Here is a 17045-nt window from a genome sequence, read left to right as displayed (position 1 = left end):
GACTGGGAGAAAAACACACACACACACACACACACACACACACACACACAAAAAGAAAACCAAAGTAAAAGCCAAAATTTCTGCTGACTCCAGCAGGAATGCAGAAACCTACTCCCATCTACACACCTAAAGGCAGGTGTCTTAGTCCTTGTTTCAGTGCCCGGTGGCAAAGCACTGCACACACCCCAGAACTACAGTAAAAGCCTGGGTAATTTATTTCTGCCACATCCATAGAACTTCTGGGCTTATTCCCCATTCATAGCCAAGCTGAGATCTCTGCCGTGCTCACTGTCCTAGCACAACAGACTTTAAAAGATTCTAATGTAACTGAAAAATATTTACCTAAAAAGAACTAACATAGATTAAGGCCAACTCACCTGCCACTTGCTCCGAGTCACAATGAATTTGAGCTGCTTGGTATTAATGAAATGAGCTGTTTCAAGTGGGAGATTATGCTGCCAGGTAGAAAGAGAGGAAAATCAGTGGTTAAAAATCCTGACTGCATTTCCAGAGAAGTTGTTGTTGTTTGTTTGTTTTGTTTCATTTTTAAGGACTGACTCCTTCCAGAATTGTTTAATTTAGGAAAGTTATAATAGAACAAATTCTACAATCCCATTATGGCTACATTGTAGGCAATATCAGTTTTTCAATGATAAAAGCAAGCCTTGTTCAATGCACAGGATTCGGTAAATTTCCTTAATTATTATTTCATTTTTTTAAAGGTTTTTTTTTTTGCTCTTCCTCCTTAGAGATTTATGGCACCAGAATATAAACCATAACTTCCTTCTGCAAAACCTGATTTTCCTCTCTCTACAGACATATTATATTTGCTCATGTCAGTAGCAATCTTTGGAAAGGAAAGATATCCTGGCAAGTAAACACCAATGTGTCTCCTCTTTCTAGAGAGCCATGCCTGGAGACCAAGAGAAAAAATAAAACAGCAAATAATTATCAAGCAGCCTCGATAAGTTATCAAGCGCCTCCCCTTCAAAGGTCTTTTCCATCCTGAATTTATTTTTATGGTTTTAATAAAAAACAAGGGCAAACTTACCAGGAACCACTTGTGGGAAAGGCAGTCCAAAGCACTAGGCCTGTCTCTGATAAGAGAAAAAATAACCATTTTAGTATCAAGTCACTTCAAGCAGCAACCGCAAGATCTTCCTGAAGGTGCCTGCTTCATATGGACACACGCATACACATTAGTGTATGTCTTTTTGCTTCTGTTTTGGACCTTAGAAGCCACAGAGACAGAAAGAAGCTTTCAACCCAAAGTTTCCTTCCCTTGAGGCAGAACAATTCTTCCTGCCCAGCCTGAGACTCCCTGCAGATCTGCAGGAAGATCCCACGGCACCCTGTAGGGAGCCTGTTCAAGGGCATCAAGAGCAGTCCCACGAGTGACTCTGACTCTTTAAAGGACCAAAGCAAAAATAGCTTTGGCGCCAGGCAGAAAGAACAGAAATGAAATTAAAAAGCAATGACCTCTACACATGCCTTCAAGCCTCCTTTTGTGCTTGAAACTGCTTAATAAATGTGGTTCATATTGTTTAATTCCCCCATAACTTCCTCTGTAGCAGCGCTCTCTCTTCCCACTTCCCCATGTCATTTCAGAAACTCATGTGCCTGGAGCTAGGCAGTAAAGACATGGCCATACCAGAAGCAGAGCTCTTTGGCAAACTGTGTTCTGGGTAGTGAATAAAGAATTAGGGCATAACGCACCACATCTCACTCAACTTTCCACTTTTCAAAGCAACTGCAGCTCTGATGAGCTGAGATCTGCCTGCCTAGACACCAGCATCTTTGCATGCCATCTGTAGGAAGCTCAAAAACGCACTCACTTGGGGTGCTGCTGTAGGATCCACTTTATAAAATCCTTTGCATCTTCACTCAGGTGAACAAAATCAGGGATAGTCCATGAAATTTCTCCTTTTTGGATATTTAGAAGTGTTCCTCTGTCGTTCTCCCCGGCAAATGGAGACTTGCATGTTAGGCTTATTCATTGAATGACGTAAAGTAAAAGGAGACAGACTTTAGATTTTTATTTGCTGTTCAACAACAGGAGCACACATGTCTACGTAGGGCTTGAAGAGGCCTGAGGGACTCCATGCGTGGGACTTGCAGTGCTTGTGAACAGTGCATCCATTAACAGAGCACTTTTTACTACAGCATGACTCAACATCTGACTGATTATTTATCTCTTACTCACAGATAAGGAATTTAGGGTCTGATTTTCCACAGCTACAGTAGGATCATGGCTAAAATGAGCAAGATAAAGACTGAACCCGACCCATTGCTCTCATTGCTGAGGAGAGCAGCTGTCAAGTCTTTAGGCAGGGACAGTGACCGAAGCCCTTGGCGATGCAGAAAAGAGTGACCAAAAGAGAAAATAAAATAAATCACCAAAGGACTTGATGCTTCGCTCATTCAGATCCCTCACTGGAAGGTGCTGGAGGGCTCTGACTGGCAAAGGGATATTGAATAAGTATGTTCAAGCAGATTTATTTACCTTAAATATGTGATGACTCCAACAGCCCTGAGGAGAGAAAGAACACAAATGTCAGATGTCCGTCACTTTCTCCCTCCTTCTCAAGCACACAGCCCCTTTTCCTGCCACTAGACAGACACCTTAGCACAGTAAGATAACTTTCTTCTCCTCACCTTTCCAAGGAAAATAAATCCCCAAAGCTTTTGCTTTCACCTCTTTTTTTTTTTTTTTTTTAGCATTTTATAAGATTGGTCTCAAGTATTCCTCCGTTTTTAAAGCACAGGTAGAGGCAAAGACTCAAAATACTTTTTAGAGACTGCTGGCCTTTTCTAGAAAGCCTCTTAGGATCATTCTCTCTAGTTGCTGCCTCTTTATGAAAGATTGGCTTCTCGAAGATGCTCCTTTGCATTAATTAGCTGTTGGAGTTCAGTAATGGTTGACCAAACCAAAAAGAAGGAGCTTTAAATAACCGTAAGGGGTTTGGGATTCTCGGTGTTCACTTTCAGTTTCCTTTCACAGATTCACAGATTCACAGATTCACAGATTTCTCTAGGTTGGAAGAGACCTCAAGATCATCGAGTCCAACCTCCGACCTAACACGAAGTACTCCACTAAACCATATCCCTAAGCTCTACATCTAAACGTCTTTTAAAGACCTCCAGGGATGGTGACTCCACCACCTCCCTGGGCAGCCCGTTCCAATGCTTAATAACCCTTTCGGTAAAGAAGTACTTCCTAACATCCAACCTAAAACTCCCCTGTCGCAACTTTAGCCCATCCCCCCTCGTCCTGTCACTAGGCACGTGGGAGAATAGACCAACCCCCACCTCTCTACAGCCTCCTTTCAGGTAACTGTAGAGAGCGATGAGGGTATCATCACTAGTCCGTTTACTTATTAAATGTTAAGGAACACCTTTATTAACTGCACCATCTCTATCAAAGTACAGTGTTACTTACTCCCTAGTGCCCTGTTTGTACCTATAAGCAAGTGGTACATTGCAGACATGGCAGGTGTGACCAACGGCTCGTGATTCTGCACAACACTCCCCATACCCCACACAGTCGGATTTGCAAAGCAGAGGGTACTGAGCTTGTGATGAGAGGAAGCCTATCCACTGCAAAATAGTTTGCTGTAACTACAATAAATTACCCTATGGAGTGAATGTACACACACAGTATAATATCATTAGGTATTCTTAAGAAAACATTTGTTTCAATCTAGAAGCCCCAAATTCAGGCTGTCTAGTGCAAAAGGTTTTTAGAAAGACAACAGGTTACCAGATATCAGTTGCTTTTGACACCGGTGACTGAGAAACAATTTCTGGGGCAACAAACTCTGGAGACCCATATTTGCTGAACTGAGGCTCAAAGGGTGTGATCTTCTGGGCAAAGCCAAAGTCACAGATCTTAAGGTCTTCCCTTTCAGGATAAACCATGAGGATGTTCAGAGGCTGGTAAAATAGAATAAAATAGAATAAAATAGAATAAAATAGAATAAAATAGAATAGAATAGAATAGAATAGAATAGAATAGAATAGAATAGAATAGAATAGAATAGAATAAAATAAAATAAAATAAAATAAAATAAAATAAAATAAAATAAAATAAAATAAAATAAAATAAAATAAAATAAAATAAACATTCCCTGGCCAACAAGAAGCTATGACAAACTAGACCTGCCACTGCACATTACCTTGATGTCCAAATGTAGAATGTTGTTGTCATGAAGATATTTGACTCCTTCCAAAATTTGCTTGATATACAATTTGACCTAAAAAAATCAATAAGATATTAAACAATTAGTCATTAAAGCATTAAACATTAATATTAAATAAAGAAGGTCCCTGATTCTACCAATGGTTTCTTTTTTTTTTTTTTTTTTTCTAGGTAAGAGAGGAAGAGATTGAACTAGGAATATTTTTAAAACTGGACTGAACTTCTTATATTAGTCCTTGCAGTTGAAATCAGATGTGAACCAAACATTACTGTGTGGAAGGAAGCTGAGCCTAATGTGAGAAAGCCCTCACTTAAAAAGTTTGATGACCCTTATTTTTAGAACTCAGATTTGGCTCATAAACAGCATAAATCAAGCAAAGACATTTGAAAAACAAACAGACATTAAAACTATGTTGCAAACCTATTTTCTTGACTGTGTATAGATCCAGTGTGACTAAGACTGAATGAGGAATGAAGATTTACAGCTAGCTTCAAAATTGGAAGTCCATCGCCTTTGAATTTTTATAGTGTTGACTGACATTTCCCTCTGAGTATTTCTGAGAAAAATCAGTTTTGTCAATAAGTACAGGAAACTTGGCTAATAGACAGGAGATGTGAAATATTTTGAGCTTTGAGTACCAAATATTAAAAAACTAAACCCACCACCTTAGAAACTGTCATTTCAGCCCTTGGATACCCGTACAATTGTGAAGAGACAAAACATTCAAAGCATTACGATATTAAACAAGTGAAGATATGGAATCTCCATAGGTGACAGATAGCAAAGAAATGGTGCATCAGCAAATACGGTTTGTATTAGGCTGAATGTGATGTGGTGTGCAAAATCACTGGTAGTTTCTAGTCGTTCCCTGAAGAAACTGACCAATAAAAGCTGATGGGAACACACTGTAAATCCTCATTCTGTTTTGACAGGTTATCACTGATTCAAAGATATTCCTCACACTGGAAAAAGAAAATACAGCTGGAAATTATTCTCTGCAGAAGAAACAGGTGGTAGCCACCAGCTCTGGACTTTCAAATGAGAAGGAAAGCTTACCTCTGCTTCGGTGACGACACTCTTCTTGAATAAACGGTCAAGGAGCTCCTCGCTGGAGCATCTCACAACGGCATTAAGGGCAAATACAACTACAGCTAAATTACTCTTTTTACTTTGTAGCTACCTCTGCTCAGCTAACAGAGAGCTGAATTCATGACATCTCGTTGCAAACTGAGTCGTTCACTTCCAGATATTTCAGAAAAGAACTTTGGTGCTTAACAACTCATTCCTACTCTTATATGCAAGCTATATCATGGCTTTTCCTAAAACAGCAGAAACATAGTACTTCAGTGAGGAGTGCACATAGCTATGTTATCCTGTAAAGTGTGGAAAGATTGTGTGTTTTTTTTTTATCTCAGGCAAAAACTAAAAATGGCTCTTCGCGTTATTTGATAGCTGAGGTCTGCCTGAGGAATACTTCCCAGCCTCCTCAGAGAAGAAGCACAGAAAAGGATACAACTCTAGAATCAAAATCAGGGTTTTCCGTGTTTCAAACTGATCCAGCAGCCTGGTAATTCTGTCATGGGACAGAGAGGCAAGAATATCCCTCTCCTGATGTGCACGAGCCTTCGTTTTGCTTCGCAGAGGGATGAATTTGGCAGCACAAGACACTCTGTTCCCTTTATGCACAACTCGTTTCACAAAGCTGAAGCAGCCCCTGTGTAAAATCAAAGGAAAAGCCCTGCTCAGACTCGGTTCAAAGCCCCCTGCACTGCAGGTGTAGACCTTTCCACTCCCCAGCCTTTTTCAGCTCCTGCTGCTCAGGGCTTGAACTCTCCGCCAACGCTGATTTTCCTGTGTGCGAGCTGCTATTGCCCTCTCCCGGCTGTCTCCAAAACTAAGCAATGAGTTCCTGTCGAAGGAAAAGGAATTTCAGGTGCTACAGGCTTGTGCTGGCAAAGGCTGATGCTCTCGGACCCCTTGGATGGACACAGTGCTTGTAAGTACCTTACTGTGGGCTTTTGAGGCTAATATTGCCCAAGAGCCATACCTGGGCACCTTTTCTGCCAGGCTCCGGCTGGTATTTCTCAGGTGGGAGCCACCTGGACCTGCGGGCTCTATGGACTCTCCCAGCCTGGCAGAAAACTCAGGGAAGTGTTTCCAGCCCACCTGTAGCGGGGTGACCTCCCACTTCTGCCAGTCCTTTCACCATTCCCTACTTTTTCACAGCTGGGCCCTCTTGTGCCTCTGGTTGCTGCTGCTCAGCAGCTGAGATGGGCAATGAGCGGTACTCCTGCAGCGATGCTGTGATGTTGGGAAATTCCTTTACCTTCCAATCTCCTGCTTAACCTCGTACAGGGAATGGAGTTTTCTCCGGGTGGCCACTTTTTTTGCTGCTTGGTCTTTCTTAGCTTTGGAAATGAAGAAAAATGTAAGGGTTAATATTCAGACCATGATGTCTTGCTAGCGGTATTCAAATTTACTTCAGGACAGTATATAGAAAATATACAGGGGTCCTCTAAACTTCTGCACAGAATTAGGTGTAGTTATTTGATGACAGAACCTGCCAACACAATCACTGGGGCTGCATCTTCATCTGACAGCAATAAGAGGACTCAGGGTAAAGAGCAGACCACCACCAGAGGCATGCCCCCACTTATTTCTGTGGCCCACTATATCATATCAGTGTTCATCATACAGTCTCAAGCAGGGAAAAAAAAACAAACAAACTCCTTTGCCCATCTGTGTAGGTGATTAGACCATTTACCTTTACACTGGATCATGCCATACCGCTAATATCCAACTGCTAGGTAGGGATACATGGCAGAAACCGTACAAGTACCAGGAGAAGATGGCAACAGAATAAATATTGCAGGGGCTATCGCAGTAAATCCCGCAGCTGAAAGAACGACATTACCTTCGTGTACAACAAGTTCGGCTTTGCACAGAACCTCCCCTCCTGCATTTTTGGCTACACAGGTGTAGACACCACCATCTTCTGAGCCAACGTTGTCCAGGATTAAGAAATACGTTGTGCCTGCCATCCCTTGATGGAGCCTATTGCTGTCTGTCAGCAGTGAAGTGCCCTGAAAGAATGAAAGGACTTTTTGGTACTGGAAAACCAAGATGGAAACAGATATTTCTTCTCTTCAAGAAATGGAAAGAAAACAGATGCTGGCTGAAGAAGTCCTCATGGCAAACTGTTTATCTATGTTACACAACATTTTTGCTTTGTAACCCATTCGTAGGAATACAGACTTGGGAGGGTTCACCAGGGCTGTGTGGTTTATGTTTCATCTCTTCCAACACACCAAGCCTGGGCAGTCAGCCCAGGGAGCACAAAGATCAGCAGCCTTGCTCCTGCCTGATCCCCACTTTGTGCTGGCACGCATGCTGCTTTACATCCATAAATGCCGTAAAAAAAGAGTACAGGAGGGGTTGTGTGACATAGAGGGCAGATTATGAAGATGTGCAGACCTTATGAGACCAGTTGACTGGGCAGTAATATATGTCAGATGAAATTTAATACAGATAACACATAAAGTGATGCAACCCTGTTTCTCCATATGAAATGATGGGCTGTGAGCTGTTCTTTACTACACTGGAGCAAAACTTTGAATTACAACAGATCACTCCATGGCAACACCAGCTCGGTGCTGGATGACAGTTGAAAAAGAAAAACAAACAAACAAACAAACAAAAAAATACATACCAGATGTTAGAAATGATTGGGGAGGAACCATAGAAGGTGATAGAAAGTACCATCTTATAAATCCTTGGTTTGCCAAGGGTGAGGAGTTGTTGCAGCAATGCGCTCTCTGTAATAGCTTCCAGACAAGGACTGATAGAGCAAGTTGGGGCTCTTCAGCCTGGAAGGGAGGCTTTAGCAATACGATATGACAGAGCTGTCTAAAATTCTGAATAGTTTGGAAAGAGTGGGCAAGGACAGACTTTTTCTGATACGAAAACTAAGGGCCATCACAGAACAATGAAAAGAGGTGATGCTTTGGGCAACATACCATTGTTGGATTGAACTCCTTGCCAAAGGACACTGTGCATGCAAGAAGCTTACATGGGTGCAAGGGGAGACTAAATAAATGCATGGAGGAGTGCTTTGTTATGGGTTAGTGAACAGGTGAAAGTTCATCAAGCCCATGATAACACTGAGCTGAAAACATTAGAGACTGGGAGAACTGTAACAGGATGTATCACATATTCTTGCCTTGTTCTTATCTTTTCAAGGTGTTCAGGCATGTGTATGTGTGCACATGTGGGTGCAGGAGGGGTTTTTTTTTGGTTTTTAAGGTTATTTCATTTGTCCGAGTAGTTTATCCTTGCCCTTCCCATATAGAAGGTAGAAAAAAATAGAATCAAACTTTCGTGAACAAAAACATTTTTTTGGACAGAAGCATTTCAGACAATCATTATGGAACAACACTGGCTTATTTGAGGGGCACAACAATATTCTGGGGAACAATAAATGATTTCTCCTTCCTTTCCATTTGGTCAATTACTGTCTTTACTCACACTCAGTTTACTCAGTTTATAGAAGAGGTACAGAGCCTGGAAGTCAGCTGACAATTGGAAAACCATTCTTAAGCCCATTTGTGACCCCAAAACTACAGCACACATCTTGGTGGCTCTCAGACAGACACCTCCTGCCCACCTAGGTCCCCAAACCCATCTGGTTGTCCTCCCTGTGAAAGGAGCCTCAGTGACACTGGAGACAAGACAAAGCAAGGTGCATGATTGGTGTCCCAAGGAGACCTGCAGCTGACTCAACATCTACAGATATGACCCAGAATCAGCATAAGAGGTGTAAGAGGAAAGAATAAGATTTTTCCCCACAGAAGTACTGCTTTGCAGTCCTCCCCACAGTCCAGGGAAACGTCTGCACTTACCTTAAACCACAACACAGTAGGCTGAGGGGTTCCTTCAATGACTGCCTGAAATTTGGCACGTTCCCCAGCATTCACCTGCACATCCTCTATTGTCACTTGCATATAGGGAGGACCTGGTGAGACACAAAGGTTTGAGGTGTTCACGATACCATAACTTTGTCCATGGTGTGCTGCTTTAGGTTGAGTTGCTCGAATGGGATTTTCATGACCAGCCATTTTGGATATGATATTGGCTTAATATCATATCAAGAGACAACACAGCAATATTTTTGGGTTTCTTTATATTGACATTACCTTTAGGCTTATCTTCATGCTTATATGTTACGTTTTGTTTAAAAAAACAGTTATTGGTCAAGACATTGAATTATTTCAAAACAAAAACCACCACCAACAACAAGTCAATTAGAGGTATCAGCCAAAGAGAAGACAACGACAATCACAGGATTTGGGAAATTGAAACAAGTCTCTTCCTTACTTGTTGGGGTCTTCTCCTCAGTCTTGTACACATGAGTTCTTTCCGTGGTCTCAATATAAACTTCACTGTGTACATCCCAGACCACATCTCCTTCTCTTCTGTACCAGTCTCCTGCCCCCGCAGCTGGTGATGTTCTTTCATGAAGAAAAGATTATTACACAGTCACACATAACTGCAGGGATATACTTTGCCATCGATCTATGCATTTAACCACCAGACAAAACAACATCTACTTAAAATTAATAAAAGAAGAATTTAGTTTTGGTGGAATTAATTTCTCCCCAACCATTTATATCCTTCTTGCATACTGCATGTGTGAACAGGACTCTGAAGACGATAACAAACCTACAAGAACCAGTTCAAGTCACCAACTGCTTCTCTACAGAGGACTTGCTTTTCTGACACCAAAGTCTGCCACGTTTGGAAATCTGTGTATCAGAACCTGTATTCACCTGGAAATGGGAACAGTGCGCTCCTGAGGGCTCTCAGCTCCAGCCGCCGCCTCTTCGCGGGAAAGGCCAGGGCTGGGCTTCGGTGCGGTTGGTTCTTCAGCTGGAATCTGCCTTTGTGCTTTGTCTGGTGGCAGAAATAGGGAAAGTTAGGCATGTCACCCAGGAGGGCACAGCTGAAAGCCAGAGCAAAACTTTGGATTTATCTCCAGTCTGTCTTGTGTCAGAGCTGAACCCATCCAACCTCAGCTGAGCGCTGTTGAAGCTAAAGGGGAATTCGGCCCTTTTGAGAAGGCCATATGAAGCAAAGGGCTGCTTTTTCATTATTATTATTATTTATTTTTTATTTATATGAACTTTTCTGTAAGGAAACACATGCAGGCACAAATAGAAAAGGCAGTCTATAAGGGCAAAAAGAAATAGGATGACTGAAAGGAAAGTGTTAGTTCAGAGCATCCATTTTAGGTGATAATTTAACTTGGGCTTGGGTTCCACCAGTGTGTGACTATGATGATATGCCTGGTGTTAGCTTTCTACACACAAATAATACAGCTAAACTATGCATTGTAAGGACAGTTTCGGATTCACTGGTGCAATCAGATTGCATCAGTGAAATTAGTAAGCTTACATAAATGTAGAACTGGTGGCCATGGAAGGCCGTGTCCAGAGGTACAGCTAGCATGGAAATAGGCTAATCTGGAGGAGTAATCTGGTACACCTCCCTTGGGTTCTTGGAAAATGTCCCCATACAGCTCTTAAATTACACCAGAACAAGGTTTGGCATCTGAACATTACAGGAAGGAGGAAATTAAAAGATGGAGGAGCTTGAAGGCAGATGAGATTTTTTTGTTTTTATTACTAATTATTTGATCAGATATATCTTCAAAAACTGGTTTGAGCATCTATTCCAAAAGTACCTGTTTTTCTTTTGACACTGACCACTAGAGTTACACCCTAGAATAAAATACATCATCTTTTCCATCTGAGAAAAGGGGAAATCAAGAGAAGTCTTTTGCCAGCGGGAAGGAGCTTTTGGGGGGAACATTCTGGGAATGTTTGGTGCAGGCTGGTTTTGGAAGAAAGCAGCAGTTTCTGGAAAGCACATAATACTGCTTTACTTTGATGAACATGATTATTCAAGGCATTACCGGCAGGGTGAGGGATCCCAGCTGGGTGGAAAATGGCTTTGTGCTTTCCTGTTGCCAGCACTATCAAAATATTTGCCTTCTTTTTATTTAAAACATATAATCAAAGGGACAGTTGTCAAGTCTCCATCTTATTAAAATAATTCCCCTGTTGATAAGACCTTTAGCTGCCTCGAGTGAAAGGACTGCAGACCCATCACATTCTCTATTCTGTGCTCTCTGTATTTGAGACTAAAGAAATAATCCATTTCACATTTTACTTCTGATTTTTCATAGAATCATAGATCATTTTTGAATTATTCTGCTTCACCAGAGGATTATTTGCATGGATGATTTCCCACTAAAAGAACAACAACAACAACAAAAAAAAAGGTTTTAAAATCCTGTAATTTTTTGAGCAGTTGTTTTGGGTCTGATTCCATTAAATCATTCTAAAGTTTTAGACTTTTTTTTTTTTTTAATGGTGTCTGGAGTTTGAGGGCTGCAGGCTACCTGACAAATCCTTTTAGGATCACCTTGGTGGAGGCCAGATGCTCTGACAGGACGCAGACAGCTCAGACAAGTTGTTAGGGCAGAAGCAGGAGGAGGAGCGGAAGGGCTGCAGCTTGTTCGTGTGTTTCAGAAACACCACGGACATGAAAGCCTTGTTCCCATAGCAAGACGCAGTCACACACTTCATTGGTGTTAAGCAAATAAACTGCTGAGGGGTCTCCTCAAGCGCCAGGGCCAGCGAACTGCGGGTGAACTTGTGCCCTACGTGCTACAGAGCCTCTGGCGGTTGACAAAGGGCTCTTAAAACTCCAGCTTGTTTATGGCAGAGAAGAAGAAAAAAACAATCTCCCTTCCCCACCCCACCAAATCCTGTTTCCAGAAAGATCTGCCCCAAGGTTTGTGCCAACCTAACCCCAACCCACAGCACCACGTTTCACTGGGTCTGGATGTCCTCTCTTACCCTGCAGCTGCTCAAAACGGAAAACCAAGGAGGAAAAAAAAAAAATCCTTATTTGTGTGTTCAACATTATTGCCTCCCTCAGCTTCCCTGCGACATGTTCCCAATTAATTCCAGACCTACCATGCCCTCCAGCAGTCTGGGTTTGGGTGCTGGCTTCGTGAACAGGAGGCCCGGCCGCTGCTGCCGAGTGGTCTGAGGGAACGGGCCCAGGAAGGCCATGGCCACCGGCTCCTCGCACGCCCGGGGGAAGAGTCACAAGCAGTGACGCCGAGTCCACAAGTTTCCTTAGGGCTGTCTTGATCTCCTGGTCAGCACGCTGAAGCGAGGCCTGGACAGAAGTCTCCAGCGCTGGCGGTGAGGAAGCCCTTCCTACAGACAAGAAGAATAGCTTTTCTCTCTTCAGCGTAAAAAGAAAACAGCAGCAGCATCCAACCCCTCACAATCAGAAGAAGCGTCTGTCATCACGTCCTTTTCCCCTCACAGAGCAGGGAGATGACGCAGGAACGCTTATTCCAGCAGGAGGGAAGGTGGCTAAGACTCAGGACAAGGAGACTGGCACGACAAACTTCGGACAGACGCATCTCACCAGGGCGAGGACACCGCACCACAGCGCGTGTCCCCGGCCCCTCAGACATCCCAGACAGTGGAACGAGGGATTCATCTCCTCACATTGGGATTCATCTCCCAGCTCAACCCCACACTGGCTGGCCTGGCAAAAATACTTTCATTGAGAGCAGTGAAACGAAGCCAGAGGTGACCTGCTGTGATGATACCAAGGCTATTGTCCCGGGGAAGGGGAAGGAGAAGGAGGATCGGGCACGTACCAGGCTCGGTGGTGCCTCTAAAGAAGGGAGGGTTGATGAGCCTGTAAGCCTGAAAGGTTGGCAAAAAAGACTCTGAAGCTACTGCTTGAAGAATAATGTATTTGTCCTCCTTTGCAATATTTAGGTTTGCACTGGAAAGTACCTGAAACTTAAATTTTCACTCAGCTGTGTCTTTGTAAGACTCTACAGGGGCAAGGCCAGCTGGTGTGCACAGTAATGCACAGCAGTTGTGGATAGGGAAGCGTTATACAGAGGAAGACATATCTTCTGCCTCAAGAAACTACAGTCCTGAAGGAAGAGGGAAGACAAGAAGCTTTCCAAACAAAAATGGATTTTGAACACACATCTTTGCAGAACTGCCACCCGGGAGACAAATCCCACAGACTCCTCCCCAGCCAGCACTGGCGGAAGAAGCTAGGGGAGGTGGGATCACTGGATAATTCAGATTGGAAAGGACCTTAGGAGCTAATCACATCCAATCTCCTGCCCAGCACTCCTTCCCCAAAACATGACGAGGCACAACAAAGGGACAGATATCTAGGGATACCCTTAAATACCCATCAAAAATGACAAAACCCGTGTCAGATTAAGACTATTCATCATGTTTACAATGTGATTGCTTGCAAAGGAAGGGTACAAATGTGAATGATGTTGCAGTCCATGACAAAACGAGCTAAAAAGCTCTACTTTAGACATCTTATTCTGGTTGCCCAAACCTTAATTATTTTAAAAACATTTCATACAGGAATTAAAAAAAAAAAAAGTTTCCCATAGGTAAAAGAAAAATAAATCTGATTGTATTCTCGGAGAAGAAAAAATGACTCCCTGCCATACCAAGAATTGGTTCCCAGTGGGCCAAGACGCAGGGAGAGCAATCAGGATCTTGCTGAAAGAAAAAAATTAAAGTACTTGCATACACATGGTTCTGACTTGATTCACGTCATTCACATACAGCAGGTCCTGCAGCTCTGTTTCGATTCTGCTTCTTTCCCAGCCTTTAGACAGCAAATTCACATGATAGGCCTTAAGGTAAAGTTGAAGGCTAGGTTTGGATCACCCTCTTTTAACACAACTCACTTGACTTTATTTTTTTTCTACTGTCCTCCCCCCATGGTTATGGAATGTTTCAGTTCTGAGTCTGTTGATGGAAAAAGCAAGTTTTGCTTACACGTCCCAGACTGCCCCATCAGCAGTCATCAGCACTGGGCTGGGTGAAAGATCTTTAAATGTTTCCCTAGAAAAATATTTTGATTCCCTGGAGTTCCTGTTATGATTGCTGCCAGCTGGTGCTGCCCTACCAGCTGGGCAGCTGCCAACAAGTGAGCCATTTGGAAAGGCGTGAAACACCCTCGGTGTCTCTCAAGGAGAAAATATATTTCAGTTTAACTACGATTTGTGTTATTATGGTCAAATGTGGTATTAAGATCAAACTAAGACAACTGGTGAGGCAAGAGGTTCTCAAACATTCCAGGCCTAACAAGATAATGCAGGATTCAGCTCCCCTGTCTTGCTAGTACCATTGCTTTCTTCCGTACTTAGTGATGTTACTCACTGGGACTCAAGCTGTTGACCTGAGGAGCTTGAATATTATCTAAGGTACATCAAACTAACACTGTGGCGATGACGCTCCTGCAATGGACAGCCTGTTTTCCAGTCCTAAAATCTTGACCATGAACCTTTCCACCTCACATCCCCTTCAGCAAATAACCAGGAACACAATACCCACGCGTATTTTGAAGTTCCAAATCAGCCTCAGAGAAGAACCCAAGTAGACGAACATTGTTCAAAATTATTAAAGAAACTATTGAACGATCGTAAAACTGAACAGGAAGTATCCCTCAAAACAGGTTCTTTCATTTCCACACTTCTGAAACTGTTTGTAAAATATTGCAGCTAGAGCCGAACTGCGTTAATAATGTCCTTGGGCTGCAGCTCAGCTCCTGCTGGTCGATGGGAGAAGTGGATGAGCTGACGGAGGGTGGAGTGCAATGAACAGAGAAGAACACAAAACCAGCAAGTTTAGTGACAGCCGATGCAAGACATTTATTGATATAAACTCAGCATCTAACAGCGTATCTTGCATTTGATTTGCTTTGTTGTTTTTTTGTCTGTTTGTTTTTTTTTGTATCTCAAGCAAACTGAAGTTTCCACTTTATTAATACCTGCAGGAATTATGGTAAAACATTGTATTAAAATTTTAATACAGCTGTGTTTTCATCTACAAGAAATAAACCCCCACACGTCTCATTAGTTATCTACACAGTTTAATCACTTACAAGCATAATTTTTAACCTCTAGGAAAATATTTTGAAAGAATATGTGATGGACTTCTCATAAACCTTTCATTTTTTGAACAGAGTTCTACATAAAGATTTTAAACATTCTTTTCAATTGATTTTCTTTTGCTTAAATTTCAAAAGAAAGTGTAAACAGATGTTAATTATTTTGGGCTAATGAGTATTTTTTCTATGACCATCTGAACTGCAGCTTTCTAGCTTCTTAAAAAAAATACCTGAGCATCAAGCACATCAGGAGGAACCTCTGCATTCCTTTATGCATCTTTACTATCTTTTGGATTAATATTATGTTTTTAAAGACTAATATAGAGCAAATTTGTTTGTTAGCAGTATCTACATAAATCCAAATGAAATTCACTTCCTCCCGTGGAATTATTCTGTATGGATACTTGAATAACTGAGAATAGAATCAGGTCTGATATGAAAGAAACACTTCCAGTTTCAAAAGTATTTCCCTGTTGTACGTCTGCTACTTTCCAACATACAGTGCAATATATGAAAGAAGCACTAATATATATCCATTGTATTGCTTAATTATAAAACAAACCGTATAAACCAAGGAGTTGTTATCAAAAACAGAAGAGTAACATAAAAGAGGCTTCATTTCTTTCACCATATGCAATCACTGGAAAAGCATCCTATATCTGGAGGGTGGTTCACGTGGTATTACACATAATATCCTGTCTGGATATTGAAATGAAAAAGGCTGTGAAATGCATTAATTTCAGTCACCACATGATCAAGGTGCAGCCACAGAAGAAAAAAAAATGCATTCTTTTCTACAAGCACCTTTTGTAAATTCAGTCCCTGTTAGCAGGAATATTGCCTGGAGGACTCCAGAACAAGTTTCACAATATTACCTAGCTGGGAAACACTGAGACAGAACATCACACACCAACATTTCCAAGGCAAAAACTCACTCAATCCTCTCTCTTCATGCTAGTTAGAAATTCAGCTGCGTCTGAGCATTTCTGGTTTCCCTGCACCATCTAAATGAAAACATTTTCTACTGTGACACGGCCACACAACTCAGCAGGGACAAGGTGTTAGGACTTTTCACCCCATACCTCTGTCAGATGGAGAGGGCCAGTGCTTGGTCCTACTGAGATCAATGACAAATTCCAGTTGACTTCAACTGGGACCAGTATTTGGGCCTATGAGCTCATTTCTTCCCAGGGCTGAGCAACTTGTTGAAGGTTTGTGCAAATTCCACTTTTGGTGAAGCCAACAGGAATGAATGAGCCATGCCCGGTGCATCTCAGCCTTCCCCTCGCAATCAGCTCTCCTGCTGCAAAGCTCCAGAGAAACTCAACAGAAGGCAGTAAGGGTGACATCTACAGTGCAGTTCAACATACGTGGTTACAGTAACGTGATGCAATTGTACCTGGCAGTGCTTCCAAGCAGCCCAAAATATTATCAACAGGTGTATTCTTCAGCCAGACATTTGTGGTCAAGATCTGTTGCTTTGTTTTGCTTTTAACTGCGTTTGTGCTCCTGCTGCTCAGTGGTGAATTCCTTTTAGCATGTTAGGAGACATTATCCATCAATCTGCTAATGGCAACGTTTCACCACTGGCATGGACAGGAGACCAAATACACCAGATTATTCTACCAGTAATATTTATTGACAAAGACCACATTTGTGGTTCTCTGTGTGTGTTAGCATTTGATTATAGATACAGAAGTCATTTTGTGCAGCCCTTTAATTTTTTGCTGAGCATTAAGTAAATCTGTATTTTAAAAGGTATGGTTCATAAATCCACTACACTAGAATGCAGAGAAAATGAAACCTACATCTTTACACAAC

At 42.1% G+C, this 17045-nt stretch overlaps 1 protein-coding gene across 1 annotated transcript in view; it reads right to left on the bottom strand.

Annotated features, from left to right (window-relative positions):
• The window catches only part of OBSCN (obscurin, cytoskeletal calmodulin and titin-interacting RhoGEF), a gene marked incomplete at its 5' end in the record, with an annotated part of 184638 nt that overhangs the window by 16294 nt on the left and 151299 nt on the right, over positions 1-17045 (bottom strand). Inside the window, 14 exons of the mRNA XM_080579536.1 lie at positions 378-455; positions 1052-1097; positions 1836-1988; positions 2504-2530; positions 3761-3933; positions 4176-4253; positions 5256-5316; positions 5713-5913; positions 6526-6607; positions 7114-7282; positions 9098-9210; positions 9573-9706; positions 10025-10148; positions 12239-12466. Of these exons, the coding sequence (XP_080435662.1) occupies positions 378-455; positions 1052-1097; positions 1836-1988; positions 2504-2530; positions 3761-3933; positions 4176-4253; positions 5256-5316; positions 5713-5913; positions 6526-6607; positions 7114-7282; positions 9098-9210; positions 9573-9706; positions 10025-10148; positions 12239-12466 (1667 nt within the window). The remainder of the gene's footprint in view (positions 1-377; positions 456-1051; positions 1098-1835; positions 1989-2503; positions 2531-3760; positions 3934-4175; positions 4254-5255; positions 5317-5712; positions 5914-6525; positions 6608-7113; positions 7283-9097; positions 9211-9572; positions 9707-10024; positions 10149-12238; positions 12467-17045) is intronic.

Source organism: Anser brachyrhynchus (assembly GCF_964034855.1).
Source record: "Anser brachyrhynchus genome assembly, chromosome: 2".
Lineage (NCBI taxonomy): Eukaryota > Metazoa > Chordata > Aves > Anseriformes > Anatidae > Anser > Anser brachyrhynchus.
Note: the sequence above shows the minus strand (reverse complement) of the source record. Positions and strands in the feature narration are given on the sequence as shown.